The 23,448-nt window shown below is 44.1% G+C and overlaps 1 protein-coding gene across 1 annotated transcript in view; it reads left to right on the top strand.

Annotated features, from left to right (window-relative positions):
* The first annotated feature begins 411 nt into the window (after positions 1–411).
* kcnh5b (potassium voltage-gated channel, subfamily H (eag-related), member 5b) overlaps positions 412–23,448 on the top strand; it is a 44,767-nt gene continuing 21,730 nt past the window's right edge. Inside the window, exons 1-7 of the mRNA XM_072677331.1 lie at positions 412–538; positions 3,636–3,759; positions 4,951–5,057; positions 6,139–6,267; positions 11,367–11,485; positions 14,309–14,701; positions 20,693–21,122. Of these exons, the coding sequence (XP_072533432.1) occupies positions 466–538; positions 3,636–3,759; positions 4,951–5,057; positions 6,139–6,267; positions 11,367–11,485; positions 14,309–14,701; positions 20,693–21,122 (1,375 nt within the window). The 5' untranslated portion in view covers positions 412–465. The remainder of the gene's footprint in view (positions 539–3,635; positions 3,760–4,950; positions 5,058–6,138; positions 6,268–11,366; positions 11,486–14,308; positions 14,702–20,692; positions 21,123–23,448) is intronic.

The following is a 23,448-nucleotide window of genomic DNA, read 5'->3' as shown; positions in this document are numbered from 1 at the left end:
GGTCTATCAGCATAACCAAATTGATTGACCATAAATGTGTGATTGTCGTGACCATGCTGGTTGACCAGCCTGACCGCACCGGTCCATAGTAAGTTCTTACACCTAATGGTAATGATAGAGGACACTGCCCGGCCCGGTTCTGAGTCATGGCGACCGACGCCAGTGGAGGCGCTGAGCAGCTGCGTCTCGCGGGCCTCATACGGGTCCTGTATCGGCTGTGTTTCCGCCGCGAGCGCTGAGCGCTTCTCTCGGATCCTGCACACTCATCGTTCCTGGGCTGGAACCCCCTCGCGCCCTGGCGCGCGCTCTGCCATGGCAAAGGGATCTCGCCAGCGCGCGTAACGGCCATACTGCGCATGCGCGCCTCTCACGAGCACCCAGACGCGCGTGCTCACCCTCGGAGACGGAGCGTTACCATGGTCCTGCTGGGTCCGGCTCCCCGCTCGCGCTCCGGACAGCAGCACCATGCCCGGAGGGAAGCGCGGCCTCGTGGCGCCGCAGAACACCTTCCTGGAGAACATCGTGCGGCGCTCGAGCGGTGAGCTTCTCCTCTCCTTCTCTTCATCTCCTCACCTCCTCCTCCTCCTCCTCCTCTTCCTCTTCCTCACCTCCTCCTCTCCTTTCCCCCGCGCTCGCTGTCCGCGCGCTTCACTTTCTGGCGCGCGTTGAAGTTAAGTAAAAAGGGGAAAAGTACCTCGCGCTCAGAAAACGGCAGGGTTTTCATAATAACAATAATAATAATCATTATTATTATTATAATGAATAACGATGTGAGACAGAATCATTTAGCAGCTTTAGTTTATCTGCAGAGCGGATTTTACAGCAAAGAAAAAACTATCACTGTTATTATTAGTTATTACTGTTATTATTACTGTTATTATTAGTTATTACTGTTATTATTACTGTTATTATTAGTTATTACTGTTATTACTGTTATTATTAGTTATTACTGTTATTATTAGTTATTACTGTTATTATTACTGTTATTATTAGTTATTACTGTTATTACTGTTATTATTAGTTATTACTGTTATTATTAGTTATTACTGTTATCACTGTTATTATTAGTTATTACTGTTATTATTACTGTTATTATTAGTTATTACTGTTATCACTGTTATTATTAGTTATTACTGTTATCACTGTTATTATTAGTTATTACTGTTATTATTACTGTTATTATTAGTTATTACTGTTATTATTACTGTTATTACTGTTATTATTACTGTTATTATTACTGATGTTATTACTGTTATTACTGTTATTATTACCGTTATTACTGTTATTATTACTGTTATTATTACTGCTATTACTGTTATTATTACTGCTATTACTCTTATTACTGTTATTATTACTGCTATTACTGTTATTATTACTGTTATTACTGTTATTATTACTGTTAATACTGTTATTATTACTGTTATTATTACTGTTATTACTGTTATTATTACTGTTATTATTACTGCTATTACTGTTATTATTACTGTTATTACTATTATTATTACCGTTATTACTGTTATTATTATTACCATTATTACCGTTATTACTGCTATTATTATTGTTATTACTGTTATTATTACTGATATTAACAGTGCTATTACACTAGAAGAGTATATACGATATTTTTTACAATACACAATATTCATTGCAATGCACATAATCGCAGACAAAATGCATCAGTAGCAAATCTTACTGGTCAGATACTCTCCCATACTGGGTCCAGTTTTTATGTTAAATGTGCTGCGCTTCATCCAGCTAAACCAGTCTAATTACTCTGTAATGAAACCTGCAGCTGGTCAGTGCGTGTTCTTTAAGCACCGACTATATCCTCAATACGCTCAGATAACACTGATCACAATGCAGTACAAATATTATCATATTGCACATCCCTAGTAATAATAATATTAATTATAATAATAATAGTAATAATAGTAATAATAGTAATGCTATAATTACTACTACTAAACGTACTACAGTACTTCTGCGATGAGTTGGGGAGTCTGGGATGAGGTCAGATTGTGGTCATCCTGACCTCACTAACTCTTCACATGATGTTGGATGACCACAATCCTACCTCATCTCTGACTCCCCAACTCATCGCAGAAGTACTGGATGGAGCACCACCACCCTGATTCCAGAGTTCTTCCACTGCTCCACTGGGGGGCTTTATACCTCTCTATAGCCCACACCTGACATTAGGCAGCATGGAGCCCATGGGTTCACGTTTATCTGCTCCAGAGAGTCCTATTCTATTGGCAGTACTTCTCTACAAGGACTAGACCAGCTGTGTGTGTGTTAGCAGTGGGTGCAACTTCAAGGAGCTGATTGCATTCATTAGAAGGGGTGTCCACAAACATTTGGACACATAGTATATTTTACTCCTCATTTTTAGCAGCCAGTCGTGGACTTCACTCACTTTACTGAAACAGCAACCGGACTGAGGACCACCAGAGGGAGCAGTGCCCGCAGAGGTACTCTCCTGATAGGTCCTGCCCTTTCTGTGCTGTGATTGGTTGGGAGTTTGAACGTGATGAACACCTAAATGTCCAAAAGTATTCAGACAGCTCTTCAGAAGACTTTCTTTCCTCCCTCCTGCCTCGACTTCCTTTCTCCACTCTGAATAATAAAGCTGCTACAGTTCATCTGAGCGCTCCCACAGACGAGCCACAGACGAGCAACAGACAAGCCGCGAGTCTGAACAACCTTTTAAAGGGTTAAAGTGGATGTAAAGAGTCTTTACTCGTTAAAAAGCTTCTCACACTCCTCCTTTATTTCCTTTCATTTCATTTCCTTTTTTTCTTCTTCTTTCTATTTTATTCTTTCTTTTGTTCTTTTGTCTTTTGTTCTTTTTCTTTTGATATTTTTTCTTTTGATCTTTAAAAAAAAATATTTTCCTATCATTTCTTTCTTTTGTTGTTTTTTCTTTTGATCTTTATTCTTCTTTGTTCTTTTTTCATTTCTTATTTTTTTCTTTTCCTATAATTTCTTTCTTTTGTTCTTTTTTCTTTATTTCTTTTCTTTCTTCTTTTGTCCTTTTTTTTGATCTTTTTATTTTGTTCCATTCTTTTGTTCATTTCTTTTTGTATTTTATTTTTTCTTCTTTTTCATTTTTATATCCTTTGATCTTTCTTTCTTTATTCTTTCTTTGTTTCTTTCTTTTTCTTTCATTTCTCAGCCTGTGAGGAATGCCAGCGGCTGGCCGTGCCGCCAGATTAGTGGTGTGTGTCTCCCTCAGCAGCCTGACTCAGTTAAACTCACACAGGCAGAACTGGAGCCGTAATGGACTGGATGTGTACACTCACTGAACTGACAGTAGATAAAGTTTAGATGAAGGCTAATCTGAAGTTCTGAATGTTAGAACATTGTTGTGAACAGGATTTGATTGCATTCAGCCTCCTAAACAAGATCATCAGCAAGGTTCGGTTCTGATGTTGGATGATTTAGTTTTCTCTTTTCTCAAAGGTTGGGGTCACAGCCCAATGCTGGGGGGCTTTATTATACCCATTTAGCTCACACTCAGCAGCTGTGTGTCCACGGCTGAAGAAGGCCAGAGGAAACAGGGTACAGGGTGTGTTCGGGCAGCACGGTAGTGAAACGTGTGTGTCCTGAGCTGTGTGTGATCTCTTCCCTCCCAGAGACGAGTTTCCTGCTTGGGAACGCTCAGATCGTGGAGTGGCCCGTGGTCTACAGTAATGACGGGTTCTGCAAACTCTCAGGATACCACAGAGCCGAGGTCATGCAGAAGAGCAGCACATGCAGGTGAGTGCATACGATTTGTGGTCCATTGTAGAGAAACTCACCAACAGACTTCTTCACAGTGGTGCTGAATGTAACCTGGGGGTCTCCATGACTACAACACAGATACAGCCATTTTACTGACTATCCAAACCCACCAATGAGTCTACACCGTCTTCTGAGCTCAGCTCAGTGGGGTAACTTCTAATGTTCAGTCACCTCCACTTAGCCTGCAAGTGTTTTATTGGGTCTTAGTCCATTTTCTTTATTATCTATTATTATTAGTAGTATTTATTATATTATATATTAGAGTATATTTATTTATTTTCATTCTTATTTCACTTCATTAATTTATGGGATTACATTATTTGCTGTATCTGTTTATCTTCTTGTTGGTTTATCAAGAAGATAAATTAGTTTTAGTATTTAGTATTATTATTATTATTTTTATTCATTCATTGTTTTCATGTTATTTTTTTATTTTTCTCATTTGCCAATATCATGATGCTGATTACCAGATGATACACGGTGTAGCCCTGATCCCAAACCTTGATCCCAAACCCTGTTCCCAAACCCTGTTCCCAAACCCTGTTCCCAAACCCTGATCCCAAACCTCAGCTCGTAGCTCATATTTGTGAGTTCAGTTGGACAGCTCAACCATCGAAACATCTTTCGGTCATCCGTGGGGGAAGATCCAAATAAAGAAGGACCCTCAGCGCTTGTCTTTGAGAAGCTGACAACATGACAGCTTTCTGTACAACCGCGGTTTGAAACGAGATTTGTGTTGAGTCTGAATGGCCAGCAGCAACTCGCTCTAATTGACTCTGATTCCAGCGTGATGCCCAGCCTCGGCGTATCCAGCCTGTGAGGGATTCAGCGTCCATTCTGAAACACATGCTAATTGTTTGCCAAAGGAACCAATCCAAAAGTGCTCCATTGGTTCATGGTTGGCCAAGGCCCCACATCATACATTACAGGAAGAAAAAGGATCTGCTGCTGACGTCTTGGTGCCAGACACCACAGGACACCTTCAGAGGTCTTGAGGAGTCCATGCCTCGATTGGTCGGATTTGTGGTGGCGGCACAAGGGGGACCTACTTAATGCTTCTCATCATATAAATGTTATGGCTGGTTGGTATATACCCCAGAGCAAGACATCAACCTGTGAGACTTTTAAGTATTCTCACTCACTCTCTCTTTCTCTCACTCTTTCTAGTTTTATGTATGGTGAGCTGACCGATAAGAAGACCATAGAGAAGGTCAGGCAGACTTTCGATAACTATGAGTCCAACTGTTTTGAAGTTCTGCTCTATAAGAAGAACAGTGAGTAGACCAATGCACGTTATGAAGCTACATGTTTGTTTGGATGTCAAAAACATTCCCAGAATTTTATTCATGTTAAAAGTAGCGATGTTGGGGCCCATCCAGGCATATTTGAATGGATTGGGTACTAGCTATTTTAATCCCAATCTAGTTCAGAGTTCTTTGTTTAAGTCCTTAGTCAAACCGTTTTAGAAGAAGATAGCAGAGCACCTTTAGGTAGCTGCACTTTAGAGGTCAAGTTGAGGTCTGGAAGACTGAGAGACCTTTCAGCGGGGACTGCTGGTAGGACTGCTAGGAAGACAAATCAGAACCTCTGTTTGACTGACAGCTTCAGGAGACTGTGGAGTCGTGGTGTACTGTAGTGTTATAGTCAGGACCTCTAGAGCTGAGTCCAAGTCGAGACCAAGACTGGGACACGTTGAGTCTGATTTTTAAAAGGCAAGTCTGAGTCGAGACCAGGACATGTTGAGATTGAGTTTTAGTAGATGATTCCAGGGCAAGACCGGGACACCTTGAGTTCAATGTTCAGTAGTCTGGTCGGAGTTAAAATCAAGACTAGGAAACACTGAGTCGAGACCAAGACTGGGAATACGTTGAGTCTGAGTCAAGACCAAGATCAGGACATGTTGAGTCCGACTTTTAGCAGTCTGGTCCAAATCAAAATCAAGACCAGGACATGTTGAGTCTAAGTTTTAGTAGCTGATTAAGACCGGGACACCTTGAGTTCAATGTTTAGTAGTCTGGTCTGAGTTAAAATCAAGACCAGGAAATGTTTAGTCTGACTCTTAGTAGTCGAGTTCAAGTCGAGACCAAGACTGGAAATACGTTGTGTTAAGACCAAGACCAATATGTTCCAGTCAAGACCAAGACCAGGACATGTCTTTTAGTTTTTTTTTATTATATTAAAATAAAAATAGATATAATTAAATCAATTTGTTATTTATTTTACACTCATTATCATTAATTACATATGATTTATTCTAATAAATATTTAATCAAATATTTTATCAAATTAAATAGGGTCGAGTCGAGACCTCATTTTGGCAACAACATTTTTTATTTATATTTTTGCTTTTGCCAGGAACCCCGGTGTGGTTCTACATGCAGATCGCACCGATCAGGAATGAGAACGACAAGGTGGTGCTCTTCCTGTGCACGTTCAAAGACATCACTGCTTTCAAACAGCCCATCGATGATGAAAGCACCAGAGGTGAGACTGCACCCACAAACACCACAGAGGAGAACCCTCAGGGGTCTAAGCAGTTCCTGTGGGATCTAGGTAGATGCAGTCAAGCGAGTTCTCCCACTGCTTAGTCCTTCAGGAGTTGGGTGTGAGTGGGTGGCTGATTTCATCTGAAAGCACATCCCACAGTGTTCGAAAGTCCTGCCCACATCACTGGCAGTGAATGTGAGCGTGTCTCGGTCAGCTGTTAGAAAAGGAAAAGGGTGGCAGCAGATCTGTAGAGGGTAGCAAATTGACCGGTGCCAGTCAGGCCTGATTGGGTCAGGTCTCAAGCTTGCTGGTACGGGTCAAGTTTGGGCTTTTCATGTGGTTGCCCAGGGACCTAACACGAACTAGACACATCTATTAACAACCTCGCAACCACCTAACAGCCACGTATAACACTCTGGCCACTGCATCCAATACCATATCAACCACATAGCAACACTGAGTAATCATATGATGTAACATGAATAACACCCTAGCATCCACCTTACATGCCACAACAGCAGCTGAGCAACCCCTTAGCAATCACCAAGTAATGCCGTAGGCACCAGCTATAGCAATAAACTAGTAACACCCCAGCAATCACTTCCAGTACCACAGCAACCATATTTAGGACCATCACGACCACATTGAAACACCCTGAAACTACCTGACATAACGTATGACAGCAGATTTCAATTGGTTGTTAGAAATGGAAAAGGGTGGCAGCAGATCTGTAGAGGGTAACAAATTGACCGGTGCCAGTCAGGCCTGATTGGGTCAGGTCTCAAGCTTGCTGGTACCAGTCAGGATTGGGCTTCATCCCCCATGCCCATACAGAACTCTAATTATAGCAATATGGGTTATAATTAGAGGTTGGATTTGGCATGAGGGTAAAGCCCCATTATCTCTCAGTACAGCACATCCTTCAGTGTCCTCCGTTTCATCCTTGATATTTTTGAGGCTGTAAAGATGCAAAAATTATTATTTCCAATCCATAAGATGATCTATATGCAGATCTTGCTGCTAAGCAACACCACTAAGGCAACAGCCTGGCCACCTGTGATGTCTTTATGATGACATTTGCTTAATTTATAACGTTAAACTTGTTGCTTTTTTTGCATTGGCTGGCTGCTGTTGCTAGGTTACGGGTGTATGAGGTGGAATGGTACTTTTACCAACGCATCAGTTAGTTTAACCTAGCATGTCCTAAACGCACCTAACAACAACCTAGCAACCACCTAACAACCACTTTTAATCCACTGGCTGCCACTTCAAACACCATATCAACCATGTCAAAACACCTAGTAATCACGTGAAGTAACATGTGAATAACACCCTAGCAGCCACCTGATATACCACAGCTACAGCCAAGCAACCCCCTAGCAAGCACTAGCGATAACATGGCAATCATGGCACCAAGTAACAACGTAGTCACCAGCTATAGTAATAAACTAGTAACTAGTAACACCCTCGCAACCACTTTCAGTACTGTCGCAACCATATAGAAACACCTTAATGACCACCTGAAAAATATTTACTGCTTGGAAACACTAGCAATAACCTAGCAACACTTTAGCAACCAAAAAGTAACAACTTTGCAAGTATTTGAAACACCATAACAACCACCTTGGATACTTAACAATCGGCTAGTGGGAGAAGGGGTGGCCCAAGTGTCTAGTCATTGGCCCTCTCATCAGGAGATCACGGATTTAGGGCCCAGTGATACCATAACACATATAGTCACCTCCACACTGGGGCCACCACGTTTATGTCCAGGGGCCTATAATTTGATGATCTGGGCCGTGTTATCATATGCTTTGTCAAGCCAGCTTAAAGTGTCTTCACAAAATGATCATTTTTCAGCCTTTACTTGAGCTTGTTTAAGCATCAGAGGTGGAGCAACACTTTTATTCCATAGGGTCAGTTTCCATCTGCTGTCCATGAGCAGGTTGCTGTTTAAGCATTTCCCTCTGGAACCATCTGCATTCTCCGCTTCCATCAGGACTTGCTGATGACTTTCTCAGAGTGGCAGAACTTTCTTGCCAAAGCGATGTCATCAGCAAGGAAGCAATGGAAACAAACGGGCATGGACTGGTCCTCCAGCTATATTTGAGCTGATCAGGAGTGACAGGGGTCCATATATCAAAACCCTGGTGCTGGTGAGTATGATCTGTCAGGAATAGCAGTGTTTGTCCAACGGCCACTCGTTTACTCGTTTGGCTCTGGATGTCGTAGCTAGAGGCAATATTTATGGGTGCCACAACTCTTGCAGAGGTTGCAGAGGCTAGCACCCTTCGTGCAGGCTTTCTTTCCAGACACCCTGTCACACAGGACAGTCCCTATTCCGTCCTCATGTGTCCTTTCTTCCCGATTGTTCAGTGAAAATGTATACAATTGCCTCAAATGTAGTCGGTCAGCCAAGACCCATTTGGTGTCCGAAGTCCGGAAACTTCTCAAGGAGCTGGAGCTACAAGGCCATGGTAGCTAACAGGTGATGGAAGTATTTATCTGGTCCAGTGACTGGTTCTGTTCCTATTCATTCTATACAAATGAAGCCCAAACTGTCTGCAATTTGGCCGCCAAATTTGCAACCAGTGTCTGCGCAGTAGGGACCAACTATGGAGCCAGACTTCCCTTCTCCCAGATCAAGCCTAAGTGTCTCAGACCACCTTCATTGAACTTCCAGCGCAGAAGCAGAGCGCTTTTTCCCTTTGTATTCCCAGTTTGTCCGGAAAGTGGACGTTTTTTTTGGCTACATTATAACCATCATAAGAATGTGTACAGCAGTCTGCCATGTTTGATTTTGCAAGTTTAACTTTAGGTCGTATTAAAGCTATGAGGCTAATGTTGCTAACAGTGTTGCTCCCAGTGCTGGGGTCTTGGCTTCAGGTCCCTATCTGGGTGGAGTTTCCATGTTCTCTGGGAACTCTGGTAAATCAGGTGAATCAGTTACTCTAAAATAGGGATGTCCCAATCCGAGACTTGCCGACACAGGCAAGGGTATGTATGTGAATGCGTGTATGTCTATATGCCCAGATATGGATTGGCACCCTTGCCTGGGTGAACTCCAACTCCTTCCCCAACCCAATTCAATGGTGGGGGGGTAGGGGTAGAGGGGGGTAGGGTGGATGGTGGGATGGTGGGGTGGGCTGTGTAAATTAGATTTTTCATCAAATTGTTCCCTTAATCTGAGTGAAAAGGCCTTTCTTTGTGATACCTGTCAAATCTTCTTGTATAGTTAGCCTGATTCTCGACTCTGTGTCAAGAGAGCTTGATTGCGTAGCCGTCCTGCGCTCGGACAGCGGGAGTGTGTGTGATGGCTTTCACACACTCAGCAGAATTGCTTTGCAGTGAGGAAGGATTGGGAGACTATCACTCAAGTGAATGTTGGGCTCAGTGTGGCTTTATGAGAGCTTTTTATAAGCGGGTTTTTGTGCCATGAGGAAAATCGATGTAATGTAATACCCTTCCCCCTGCAGGAGCACCCTGGACGTCAAGTATTAATGAAACACCAGAGTCCAGTGCAGCTCTAAACATCCTGCAGGCCAGGTCCTCAGGTGTGGATGACCTGAAAGAGAGAAGTGAAGTGTTTAGCTAGAGTAGGTAACATCTAGAGAACATCAGCAGGCGTAGTTAACATCTAAGAAACTTAAGCAGGAGTAGTTAACATGTAGAGAACATCAGCAGATTGCAACATCTAGAAGAGAGTAGTTAATGTCTAGAGGACATCAGTGAGAGTAGGTAACGCCTAGAGAACATCGGGAGGCGTAGTTAACATCTAGAGGACATTAGGGAGAGTATTTATCACCTAGAGAACATCAGCAGATTGCAATGTCTAGAGGAGAGTAGTTAATGTCTAGAGGACATCCGTGAAAGTAGCTAACATCTAGAGAACATTAGCAGATTGCAACATCTAGAGGAGAGTAGTTAACGTCCAGAGGACATCAGCGAGAATAGTTAACATCTAGAGAACATCAGGAGGTGTATTTAACATCTAGAGGACATCAGCATTTTGCAACGTCTAGAGGAGAGTAGTTAATGCCCAGTGGACTATGATCCAAGGAGGGGATCTAAAAGCATCCGTTTGATCACATACAGTAACAGAACAGCCTTTGGTGGTGGAGGTGCTGGGGATTCTCCTAAGTGGAAGCAATGAGGTCATGTCAGTGAGGGCATTTTACAAACAATATTCAGATGATGGTTTGGCCTATGAAGTGGATCAAACTCCAGAATCAAAAATGATTGAAATCATGGCCTTTCTCAGGGTGACATTTCAGCATGGACCTCCAGTTACCCAGTTCTCAGAAATCCTCCACTTCCAGTTGCCATGGTGCTCTGCAAACCTTCCTCAGTCTAAGTAACATCTACTTTCCTCCAGTGAGCTTCAGTGAGATGCCTTAAATAAACCGACTGTAAAAATACTATTTTGATTTGATATCTGTCCAGTTGGCATCGCTTATTGTACCTGTAGGTCCAACTAATGGTTTCAGGGAACAGGAAGTTTCTGAGAAATATCTCCTGGACCTTCACTTACTCAGACATCTTCATCCCTGCCTGACCAAATATTCTCAAAGCCTCCTCCTCTTGTAAATTGTTGATGAACTGAGGGTGGTTTGATTGCACTGCAGACTGGAGATGTAGCCTCTATACAGGTGCGAAGGGTTTAGTGGTGACCCTGGAGCTCATTAGGAACGTTACGGGGGTCCTAAACTGCTAACTGCTGGCGCTAACATGGGAATCTTCATGGAGACTGATGTCTTCGTTAAGTAGTTCATCAAGCACTTGCGTCAAACTGTGTCGTGTGCAGTGTTCTCAGAAGAACAGGGAGATCTAGAGCATCTACAACATGCATTCTCAACAACTGCATTCTCTGGAGTGGCGGAGCTCCAACCAGGATCTTGGGAATGAGGTTCAATGCCCTTTAAGGACCAGAACTGAGCTTCCAACATCTGTACCTGACAGATGTTGTCCATACAGTGTTAGAGCCTGTTGAGCATCAGTTCTAATGGAGCAGATAACCACCACAAACCATTACTTAGGATTTGAGCCTGAATTCCAGTTGGGGGTGTTAATGTTTTACTGGTTGTGTCGTCCTGCAGGTTGGACTAAGTTTGCGAGGCTGACCCGAGCCCTGACCAACAGCAAGAGCACCATCCAGCAGTTGACGCCTATGAACAAGACTGATGTCACCTCACACAAACACTCCCGACTTGCAGAGGTGAGTGGGCACACACATTTACACATGCTCAGATTCAGTAGGAAGTGTGTGTGTGTGTGTGAGAGAGAGTCTACCATCCACGAGAACCTTATACCTTCCACCCCCTGTTCCCTCTATGAGCTCCGCCTACAGTTACAAACTGAGGCCAGTTTGCTGTTGTACAGTTGGTCAGCCCCCGATAGCCCTATCGTGATTGGTCAATTTCTGCCCACAGTCCCTATCTTGTTGATTAGCAGGTGAGTTGTAGTGTGTTAGAACAGGGATATCACCATGGATACTGGGATCAGTGGCTGTCTGTTCATGGCTGCTATTCATGGCTGCTAGTATTATTGGGTGTCAGTATTTGTGGATGGTCACTGGTATGGATGGGTGTCTATATGGATGGATACTGGTATGGATGGGTGTCAGTATGGATGGATACTGGTATGAATGGGTGTCAGTATGGATGGATACTGGTATGAATGGGTGTTTATATGGATGGATACTGGTCTGAATGGGTGTCTATATGGATGGATACTGGTATGAATGGGTGTTTATATGGATGGATACTGGTCTGGATGGGTGTCTATATGGATGGATACTGGTGTGAATGGGTGTTTATATGGATGGATACTGGTATGGATGGGTGTCAGTATGGATGGATACTGGTATGGATGGGTGTCAGTATGGATGGATACTGGTATGGATGGGTATCTATATGGATGGATACTGGTATGGATGGGTGTCTATATGGATGGATACTGGTACGAATGGGTGTCTATATGGATGGATACTGGTATGAATGGGTGTCTATATGAATTGGTGTCTGTATGGATGGATACTGGTATGGATGGGTGTCAGTATGGACGGTTAGTAGTACGAATGGGTGTCTATATGGATGGATACTGGTATGAATGGGTGTCTATATGAATTGGTGTCTGTATGGATGGATACTGGTATGAATGGGTGTCAGTATGGATGGATGCTGGTATGAATGGGTGTCAGTATGGATGGATACTGGTACGAATGGGTGTCTATATGGATGGTACTGGTATGAATGGGTGTCTATATGGATGGATACTGGTACGAATGGGTGTCTATATGGATGGATACTGGTATGGATGGATGTCTATATGGATGGATACTGGTATGGATGGATGTCAGTATGGATGGATACTGGTATTTATGGTCGGTGGAGTTGGTGGATGCTGGTATGAGGGGCTTAAGCAGCTTATTTACCAGTGCAGTAGTTTTATCGGACTGGTAATGGTAGCGTCTGATACTCAGGATTTGACTCCAGAAAGGAAGAAAACCTGTTGTTAAGCTTTTTGGGATCATAAAGGACATATGAGGTTTTACTGCTACGACGGCTGCCTCTGCTTACTTGCACGCGTATTGTCTTACACCCTTCAACACACAGAAAGTTACACCGTCTGTTACAAGGACAAATTTGTAACAGAACCACAGGTGCACGCACACACACACACACACACACACACACACACACACACACAGACACAGAGCATATGCATTTACAGAAGGGCATCATTGCAACTGAATCACGCACACACTCTCCCTGGACGAGTGTCAGTGTACAGTGTGCAGCTCCTGCAGCTGTACCGGCAGAAACATTAATTATTCACACTCTCTCTCTCTGTCTCTCTCTCTCTCTCTCTTTCTCTCTCTTTCTCTAATTCAATCTCATTTGTTCCCTTCTGTGGGGGGGCTGTTGTCGGGTGGTCAGAGGGGGGGTGGATCCTGAGTATCCTGAATAGTTTGGTGTCTGAGACTGTATGTATTAGACTTTGGCCGAACAGGTCTTGTCTGATTGACTACATTTGGAAAGTTTTTAATGTATTTATTTAGAGTCCTTAGTGCTTGGGTCTACCTGTGTCACTATAAACAAAGTGGTGATTAGGACCAATCCCACTCAGGGGGCCACTTAAAGTCCAATTGCAGTCTGAGGTCTTGGAATAAACAAGGTAGTGGACCAGTCTTTGTCAAGAGTAATAAATAAGGTTGTGATTAGGACCACCCCCAGGTCTTGGAATGAAGAAGGCGGTGATTAGGACCAGGCATAGTTAGGGAGATAAATGAGGTTGTGATTAGAACCAGTCAGGGGGAGGTCTTTTTTATAAGCAAGGCAGTGATTAGGACCAGTCGCAGTCAGGGGAGGGCTCTGGAAAAAAACGAGGCAGTGATTAGGACCAATTGCAGTCAGTGGGAGGTCTCCGAATAAATGAGGCAATGACTAGGACCAATCACAGTTAGAGGGGAAGACCTCAGAATATATTAGACAGTGATTAGGACCAGTCGCAGTCAGGGGGAGGTCTCTGGAAAAAAATGAGGCAGTGATTAGGACCAGTGACAGTCAGGGGGAGGTCTCTGGAAAAAACAAGGGAATTGATTAGGACCAGTCGCAGTCCGGGGGGAGGTCTCAGAATAAACGAGGCAATGACTAGGACCAATCACAGTTAGAGGGGAAGACCTCAGAATAAATTAGACAGTGATTAGGACCAGTTGCAGACAGGGGGAGGTTATGGAGAAAATGAGGTGGTATTTGGAATTAATTGGAGTCAGAGGGAAAGGTCTTGGAATAAACGAGGCAGTTATTAGGACCAATCGCAGTCAGGAGGAGGTCTCCAATTAAATAATGCGGTGATTATGACAAATTGCAGTCGGGGGTCTTAAAAAGTGAGGCCCTATTAGAACCAATCACAGTCAGGGGGAGGTCTTGGAATGAATGAGGTAGAGATTAGGTCCAGTCCCAGAAACAAAACACCACACTTGTAGAAACTGAAACCATTGCTTTGCTGTTGAACTTGGTCTTCTCTGCTCTCTCAGGTGTTTCAGCTGGGCTCTGACATTCTGCCCCAGTACAAGCAGGAGGCTCCCAAAACACCCCCTCACATCATCCTGCACTACTGCACCTTCAAGACTACCTGGGACTGGGTCATCCTCATCCTCACCTTCTACACGGCCATCATGGTGCCCTACAACGTCTCCTTCAAGACCAAGCAGAACAATGTGACCTGGCTGGTGCTGGACAGCGTGGTGGACGTCATCTTCCTGGTGGATATTGTGCTGAACTTCCACACCACGTTCGTGGGGCCTGGAGGCGAGGTGATCTCTGACCCCAAGCTCATTCGGATGAACTATCTGAAGACCTGGTTCGTCATTGACCTGCTCTCGTGTTTGCCCTACGACATCATCAACGCTTTTGAGAACGTGGATGAGGTAAACGGAGCAGTACGCTGTGGCATGTGTATATGTGTGTGTTGGCATCAAACATTACACTAGCCTTCAACTCAAAGCTTGAACCTGAACCTAGACTTTACCTTTACCCAAAACCTAGTACTAATCCTAAATTCAACCCAAACTTAAACCTGAACTTAACCCAAACCATAACTTCGTCCCAAAACCCGAACCTAAAACTCACCATAACATCAATCCTAAACCTAATCCTAATCTTAACCTCAACCCAAAGCTTAAACCTGATCCAAACCCAAACCTTAATTTCAACTCAGACTTGAACCTGAACCTAACCCAAAACATAACTTCAACCCAGACTTAAACCTGATCCTAACCTTAAAATGAACTTCAACCCAAACATAAACCTAAACCTAACCCAAACCTTTAACCCAAAACCAGAACCTAAAACTGTCCATAACGTCAATTCTAAATCTAACCCTAACCTTTATTTCAACCCAACATTAATCCTGATCCTAACCTTAAAATTAACTTCAACCCAAAACTTAGACCTGAACCTAACCCTAACCTAAACCTTTTCCCAAAATCTAGTACTAACCATACCTTTAACCCAAAACTTCAATCTGAACCTAACCCAAACCTTATCAACACAAAACCAGAATCTAACACTGACCTTAAAGTCAAAACTAAACCTAATCCTAACCTTGATGTCAGCCCAAAGCTTAAACCTGAACCTAACCTTAATCTTTACCCAAAACATAGCACCAACCCTACTTTAAACCCGAAACCTTAACCTAACCCAAAACTAACTTAGCCCAAACCCAGAACTGAACACTGACCATAACATCAAACCTAAACCTAATCCTAACTTTAACCTCAACCCAAAGCATAAACCTGAACCTAACCCTTACCCTACCTTCAACCCAAAGCCAGAGCCTAAAACTGACCCTAACCTAAACCTGAACCTAACCCTACCTTCAGCCCAAAGCTTAAACCTGAACTTAACCTTAACCTTTACCCAAAACGTTGCACCAACCCTACCTCCAACCCAAAACCTAAACCTAAACCTAACCTAAACCTTAACTACAACCCAAAACCAGAACCTAAAACTGGCCTTAAGGCCAATCTTAAACCTAACCTTAATTTTAACCAAAAACCCTGAACCTAACCTTAACCTCGACGTCAAACCAGAGCCTGAACCTGACCCTAACCCTAACTCTGATAACCCAAAACCTAAACCTAAGCACTAACTTTAACCCTGACCCAAAAACTAAAACCCTGGATCAGTGGGATCTGCTGGATACAGCCAGGCTACTCTTCAGTTTAGCAGCTGGAACCTCTAACAGTCTCGGAGGGACTGGAATGAGAGGTGGTGCAGGTAAAGCAGAGCAATGCTAATCACTAACTGTCACTCAGTCTGTTAAATATTCTGCATCGTAGCATCAGGTGAAAAGGCCTCCCCTGCTGGGAGTCTGGTATTTCTCTCAGAACAGCTGAGCTGCTGCTCCCTCAAGCCTCTTCAAACGGACCAAAGCCTGAGGATTTGCACAGCTTTGGAGAGATCAATACTTGTGGAGATTAATTGATCCTCCTTGTGGAGAGAGAGAGAGAGAGAGAGAGAGAGAGAGAGCGAGAGAGAGAGAGAGAGAACCTGATAGAACGTAAAAAAGGCCAGGACTGTGCTCAGTAGGGAAGCGTTGGTGGAGCGGTGGCGGTAATGGAGAGGGTGAACGCTGGCCACATCAGTCTGTCCTGTTAAATGTAGCTCAGTCTGAGTTTGGCTAATTGACCATACGGCGTTGGCCCAAGTTTCACACAGCTTTCACAGCCAACCGAAGGTCAAAAGGTTCTGTAGTTAATGACGAGCACGCTGACAGCTCAGCACTCGAGATGGAGCTGGGAAGGTGGTGGAACTCACGTTCACGAAGGCTCTCTTAAGTTAGCAGACGTTTCTTCTTCTAGCCACAAGTTAGCCTGCACTGTCCATCCATCTTCGTCAGGATATCGGTGGGCCCGGGGCCTAGCCAGAATCTCTGTGAGTGCAAGGCAGGGTACCAGTCCCTTGCAAGGGTCCCCTGGACTTGACCAGTCTGGAACACTCCTCATCAATGTTAATCATTAATCAGTGGACACCCTTGACCCTGCCATTGGTTCACCGGCTGTCCTTCCATGGGTCGCTTTTTTAATCGGTACTGCCCACTGGAAAGGCCCCACAAGACCTGCCGGATGTTTCGGAGATGTCTAGAACATCACGGATTGTCTCAGGTTCTTTTGCTTGTCCAACACCTTCCTCACCTTCAAGATCTGACCGCTCACTTGCTGCCTAATACAGCTTTGCTTCAGTTCCCCGCAGGTTTTTGGTTCCTGTCCTGGTTCCAGTTTTTTTTTTCAAGCCCCCTTATTCCCTTATCCAGCCCAGGCTCAATCGATCATGACCTTTTTTGTAGCTGTAGGGGGTCACCCTCCTGCACAGCTGCTGTAGCATTTGCACAGGTCATATAAGCAGTAGCATCCAGTCTGTTGAGGCCTCGATGAAGCTGCGGAAGCTGGATTATCAGTAGATCTGGCATTCTTCTGAAGTGAGGGCTATGAACACCCCCTTTTGGCCCAGGAACAGCCTCTACTCTTCCATTTCAGGATTGCCTCTTTCAGCCTCATCAGTCTCCCACTACAATGCCCAGCATGCATTAGCATCAAGTGGGGGGGCAGTTAAACGTCCCCGGTAATCCACCCCAAAGCACTTTTTTAATAGTAGTTTTTCAAAGGCTCCTCTCACTTTCATAATACATACTCAGTAGGGGGTTTTCTTAGTGTTTGATCTGGAAAATCTCACTGTCAGGGCTGTTGTGGCACCAATAAAGGAGTTAAATAGGCGATTGATGTTTGGGCCAAAGTGCTCCTTTAAAGCCTTATTTAGAAGCAGTGATATGACCGGCAGGGTTGTTAGCCATTTTGCAACCCACATCCCCGAAGCTGGGAGTTAGTCAGGGATGTGTGACGTGAGCTAAATCAGTGCACCTACCGGCTCTTTCACCTGAAAAAGCCTGAATAAGCCCTGTGTAGTGGTGTTTACAGCCGCCATCGAGTGTTGAAGCTCCTGGTCATGTGGTTTAATCTCTGTTCGTTACGAGTTGATCAGATATATGTTCCTATGGGAGGTCTGTGATGAGGTTGAGGTCTTTAACGTGTGTGTGTGTGTGTGTGTGTGTATATATATATATATATATATATATATATATATATATATGTATATACACACCCGCTACACTTTAGCGCCCGGAGCAAAATCCTTTAATCTCACTGTAGATCCTGAATTAGCTTAAATAGCCTAAATATGCTTAGCTTTTTTTTAACGTGTTTTCCACTTAGCCACCAAACGGCACTTCCAAGGTTTTTTTCCGGCTAACACGAACATCTTTATCCTGCTTCACCCACAGAAACATGGTCAGCTAACCGACAGGCCTTCAGCCTTCAAAAAACTAAAAGCTACAAGCATCCAGTTTTACAGTGTTATGCTTAACGAAACAGGTAACATTGGGTTTGGTGCGAAACGCTCCCCGTCAGAATTGTTTACAGTGGCAGTGATTGGAATCAGACGTCTGAGTAGTTTAAGGCCTGTAAAATCGCTGGTCCCGGTCATGCTGCTAGCCATCACAGCCGAGGTCTCGCTCTCTCTTGGGTGGGTAGATGGTGCTCTTCCCCCCCACTCACAGCCTCCACAGTTTTGGGACAGCTTTATACTAAGTGCTAGAACATTGCGGTGAGGGTTTGATTGCATGTAGCATCTTATACGAGCATCAGTTAGCACTGATGACGCTCAAACTTAATCCGAAAGTAATGGCTGGAGCTCCATCACTCTAGAGACCACAGTTCCCCTCCTCCACACTTCATGCTGGGGGGTTTTAAGCATTTTATAATGAGTTTGGACACAGTGAATTAGCATTAGCATCAGTTTTTCTTTGATTGATGCCATAGAAAAACAGTTTTTGTAGGAAGTCCTCCAGAGCTTTACTAGTCGCCACTGTTTTGCCATTGTTGACTGTTTAGTATAACCCCCAGAAGCGTGTCGGCTCGATTTTAGGTTTGGATAGTAAAGAAAATTGTGTTGTGGAGACACCTGCTTCCGTTCATCAGCACTGTAAAGTGATGCAGGTTGGTGAGTTTCTCCATAATGAGCCGTTTCTGGGTGTTTTACGATTTTGCGGTTTGTAGTAGTCATTGCTTTTAATGAACTTGGGATGTCCTTAAGCAAACCTCTCTCGTTTTCTGAATTTCATATGGCTTTGAATTATTTTCCAGGGCATTTTCCTCCTCATCATCTCTACTGTTTTGCTTTTGGCTTCCAACGAAAAAAAAAAAAATCATACATTCTAAAATTCATACTTCATCTTAATTCATAAATGGCTATAATGTGCCAGGCTGCATGCATTTGCTTCATAATGAGCTGAGCTTCACAGGCTGTTTGCTGCACTCGGAAGCGAAGGAAGCAATTTAACAAACAGGCCGGATGGCAAATTCAGTCTGTTTGTAGCGTATCTGTCCTTGTAGATGCTTTAATGGATACGATACATCCACCCCTTGATGGGTGACATTGGAACAAGGTCATTCGCAAAGTAATTTTCCTCAATTCACGCTACTGGTTTTAATGTTCTGGCTGATTGGTGTAAATAAAGGACCTATTTTTGGTGTGAACGACCTGTAAACTGATGAAGTCCTCCAGAGCTTTACTAGTCTACTCACTTTTCTACCAGAAGGGTCTTTTGAGGTGCTTTTAGCATCTTTCCTTGAGCTACACTTCAGTTCCCCGCAGGTTTTTGGCTCCTGTTCTGGTCCCAGTGTTTTTTTCATGCCCCCTTTATTTCCTTAACCAGCCCAGGCTAATATATATTAGGTATTTTCTATATATATAAGATATTTTCTTGATTGAGAGGTGGACTGATCAGCATTTTTGGGGCCAAACTGCCCCATTTATTAAAAATCAATACTGTAATTTTGAGAATCGATACATCATTGCAAAACACAATATCACAATACTTCGATATATTGATATTTTCTTACGCCCCTATTAAGAACTAGTTTGCAGCTTGTTTGTAGGCATGAGCATGTCCTACTACAGGGTCATGTGTACATGGTTTGGCTAGTAGCAGTAAGCTAGTTTACTGGAATCTTAGCTAGTTAGGTACTATGTAGCCAAAAGGCTAATTCTTTGCCTAAAGGGTCATCTGGACAAGCCATACTACCAGGAAGCAGCATCTACAGAGCCAGCTTGTCTTTGTGAATCAATTGAAGGTACCCGCTGTCTGGGTACAGGGATTGCAAGGGGTCACCGGCAATACCAATACTAACAATATCAGTGAAGCATGGTGGTGGCGGTATTATGGTTTGGGGACCTGGATAGCTGCCTTAGCGTCAACCTTGAATTACACACATGGACAAAATTGTTGGTAAATAAAAATGCTATGAAAAATAACTAATTAAAGTCAGATATTGCTTTTCAACCATGCTTCAACAGAATTATTAAAAAAAATAAACTCATAGAATAGTCCAATGTTTTCCTCTTAGTCATTCTTGGGTGTTTTTAGCTGTGTGTTTTGGGTTATTATCCTGTTGAAAGACCCATGACCTGACACCAGGCAGCACATTCCTCTCTAGAATCCCTTGATAGTCTTGAGATTTCATTGTACCCTGCACAGATTCAAGACACCCTGTGCCAGATGCAGCAAAGCAGCCCCAGAACATAACAGAGCCTCCTCCATGTTTTACAGTAGGGACAGTGTTCTTTTCTTGATATGCTTCATTTTTCCGTCTGTGAACATAGCATGGTTCAAAATCAATGTCGGATTTTCATTTGTTTATTTTCATAGAATTTTTATTTATTATTACTTTTGTCAGATTCATGTTATTTCTGTGACTATTGTGGGTTTTTCTTTCATTAACCGAATGGTACCAACAATTTTGTCCATATGTGTACCTTAATTGCAGTTAACCAATAAACATTTGTTGTTTGTTGACTTTCAGGGCATCAGCAGCTTGTTCAGCTCCCTGAAGGTAGTGCGGTTGCTGCGCTTGGGCCGCGTGGCGAGGAAACTGGACCACTACCTGGAGTACGGTGCGGCTGTCCTGGTCTTACTAGTGTGCGTGTTTGGACTGGTGGCTCATTGGCTAGCCTGCATCTGGTACAGCATTGGAGACTACGAGGTAATCGATGAGCTCACCAATACCATCAAGACGGACAGCTGGCTCTACCAGTTAGCGACCAGCATCGGCTCGCCGTACCGCTACAACGCCAGCGGCTCTGGCCAATGGGAAGGCGGCCCTGGGAAGCATTCTCTCTACATCACTTCACTCTATTTCACCATGACGAGTCTAACCACCATCGGGTTCGGGAACATCGCGCCCACCACGGATGGGGAGAAAATCTTCTCGGTGGCCATGATGATGGTGGGATGTGAGTGTTCATATATTTACTACCTGGCAGTGGCAGTGGCCTTACCGTCCTTACCATCCCATAGCATTGATAGTTCTAGGGGGAGCTACGAATGGGTGGGTTAATTGGTAGTACCAAATTAGCATGATGCTAACTTGTATGAAATATAAGCTTTTTTAAAGCAGCATTATGTAGCATTTTTAACTTAACAGTCTCAGAATCATGTTGATGCACCTCCCACTGTAATCTGTAATGGGCAGAATAGTGCCACTATCGTTGCACCTTTGGGCTCGGTACAACGGCTAACAGCCAACGGCACTCTGGAGGAGGAAACGCTCGCGAGAACTGCTTAGCGCTGCGTAACCCTAGTCATATCCATGTAAAATCCTGTCATAGCATTCTACCGCCCTTCTCATTCCACATCAGTATCAGTTGGTATCTCTCAGCTTGTCCAGAAATGCACGTGAAAAGCGTGTCCCTTTTAGTTGTGATTGCTCAAAGTGAGAATTCCAGGTCCTGACTGTAGGGGGAGCTCAGGATCAATAATTCTTTCTTCTTCCCGCGCAGAGTTTCTCCTGATCTGCTTCGGTATTGATCATGAACACAGAGAGAAGTTTCCTCCCTTTCTCAGCTCTTTAAAGACGGGATCGATTTCAGTCCCTTCAGAGCAGAGGCAGATCAGACGCTGTGGAGGAAGGACAGTCTGCCCTGTTTCGACAGCCACTCTCCATCTCCTTTTCCCTCTTTTCTCTCTCTTTCGCTCTCACCCACTCACCCCTCAGACTTAGAGTTGGGTTTAATGACCTGTTTAATTCGATCAGTGGACGATGTGAGAGAGCAGGAGGCGCTGGTATGCTGAGCAAGCGGGTGTGAGTGCGACCCACAGATACAGCACCGACATTATCGAGCCGTTCTGAGGTTATTTATAAACGAACTTTTCCTCGCTTCAAAGTCATAAAGACTTCCTCTGCCCGTTAGTCCGAGTCCAGATGTTTAAAAATGCACGGTAGTTGTTTCTGATAAAGTGGCCAGTGATTGAAAGCACAAGGTATGTGTTTCTAATAAAGTGGCCAGTGAGTAAAAGTATAAGGTAGGGGTTTCTAATAAAGGTAGGGTAGGGGTAGAGTCTAGCACAAGGTAGGTGTTTCTAATAAAGTGGCCAGTAAGTGGAGGCTGAAGGTAGGTGTTTCTGATAAAGTGGACGTTTAATGTAATATACACTTGAGTAGGAAAGTCTTGGACATGTGAGTCATGCTGACATTAGAGGAAACGTAATGGAGTGTAGTTCAGCAGGATTGCTTGACCTGATGGAGCAGGATGAGAGGACTTTGTGTTACTGGAACAAGCAGTGACCGCTATTCCTCTGACCTGACCAACTCTGGACAGTTTTGGGAAGCACAACATGTCCAAGGACGTCAGCACTGAGTAACCGCTGTATGTGTGTGTGTATGTGCAGAAGCCTGTATTTGCCTGCCTCCAGTGCTTTCAGGAGACCCACCTTCAGTCCGAGATACAAACCATACCACCTTACCTGTTAAACATGGTGGAGATGCTGGTCTGAAATCTGCAGGGAGCTCTTTTAACACCTCCAAAGTCTATCCTTAGAAGTCGGGGGCATTTTCTGCATTTTACTATTCAACTCCTTCCCAAACACATTTAATGATTTTGAAGTCTGGACTCTGGGGTGGTCAGCCCCTTATTCTGAGAGCCACAAGTAACCAATTACCCGACCCTGTAGTTAGTACTCTCCCCCCCCGACTCGTTGGTACTCTCCGCCTAATGCTCTTGACACTGGGAGGGTGAGGACTGACACCCTCCGACACCTGTACAACCAGCCACCGCCTCTTTTTTCAAACTGTCACCAATGCAACGTCACTGGACAACCAGCATGCTCTGAGGAAAGCATCGGCTACCCAGCTCTGATGCATCGGCTAACAGGCGCCTGGGCCGGTCAGCATCACTCTGGAGTGGTGTGGGTAAAGAGACAGAGGGAGCCGTCCACCCACCCCGGGAGAGCAAGGCCAGTTGTGCCCTCTCAGGCTCCGGCTGCTGATGGCAGGCAGCAGTCTACCAGGTCTTTTATAGAGGGTTGTTAGGGTTCCCATGTTCTCCGAATCTAATGCACATAGATTATCTTCTATCCGACCTTCTCAGAAAAGCGAAGAACTTCGGTACTTAAGGGTCGTTTGGACTGCAGATGAAGTAGATGACGAAGGAGGTCTCTGACACGTTCCTGGAAGCAGTGCTGGATAAATGAGGCCTGCATCGTGTCCTTCATCCACTAGAAAGCGAATAGCTAGATTAAGGAAGGCTGGATGGGGATTTGTAAGCTCGGTTAAGCAGCTCC

The sequence above is a fragment of the Salminus brasiliensis genome, chromosome 4 (genome assembly GCF_030463535.1).
Source record: "Salminus brasiliensis chromosome 4, fSalBra1.hap2, whole genome shotgun sequence".
Taxonomy (NCBI): domain Eukaryota; kingdom Metazoa; phylum Chordata; class Actinopteri; order Characiformes; family Bryconidae; genus Salminus; species Salminus brasiliensis.
Note: the sequence above shows the minus strand (reverse complement) of the source record. Positions and strands in the feature narration are given on the sequence as shown.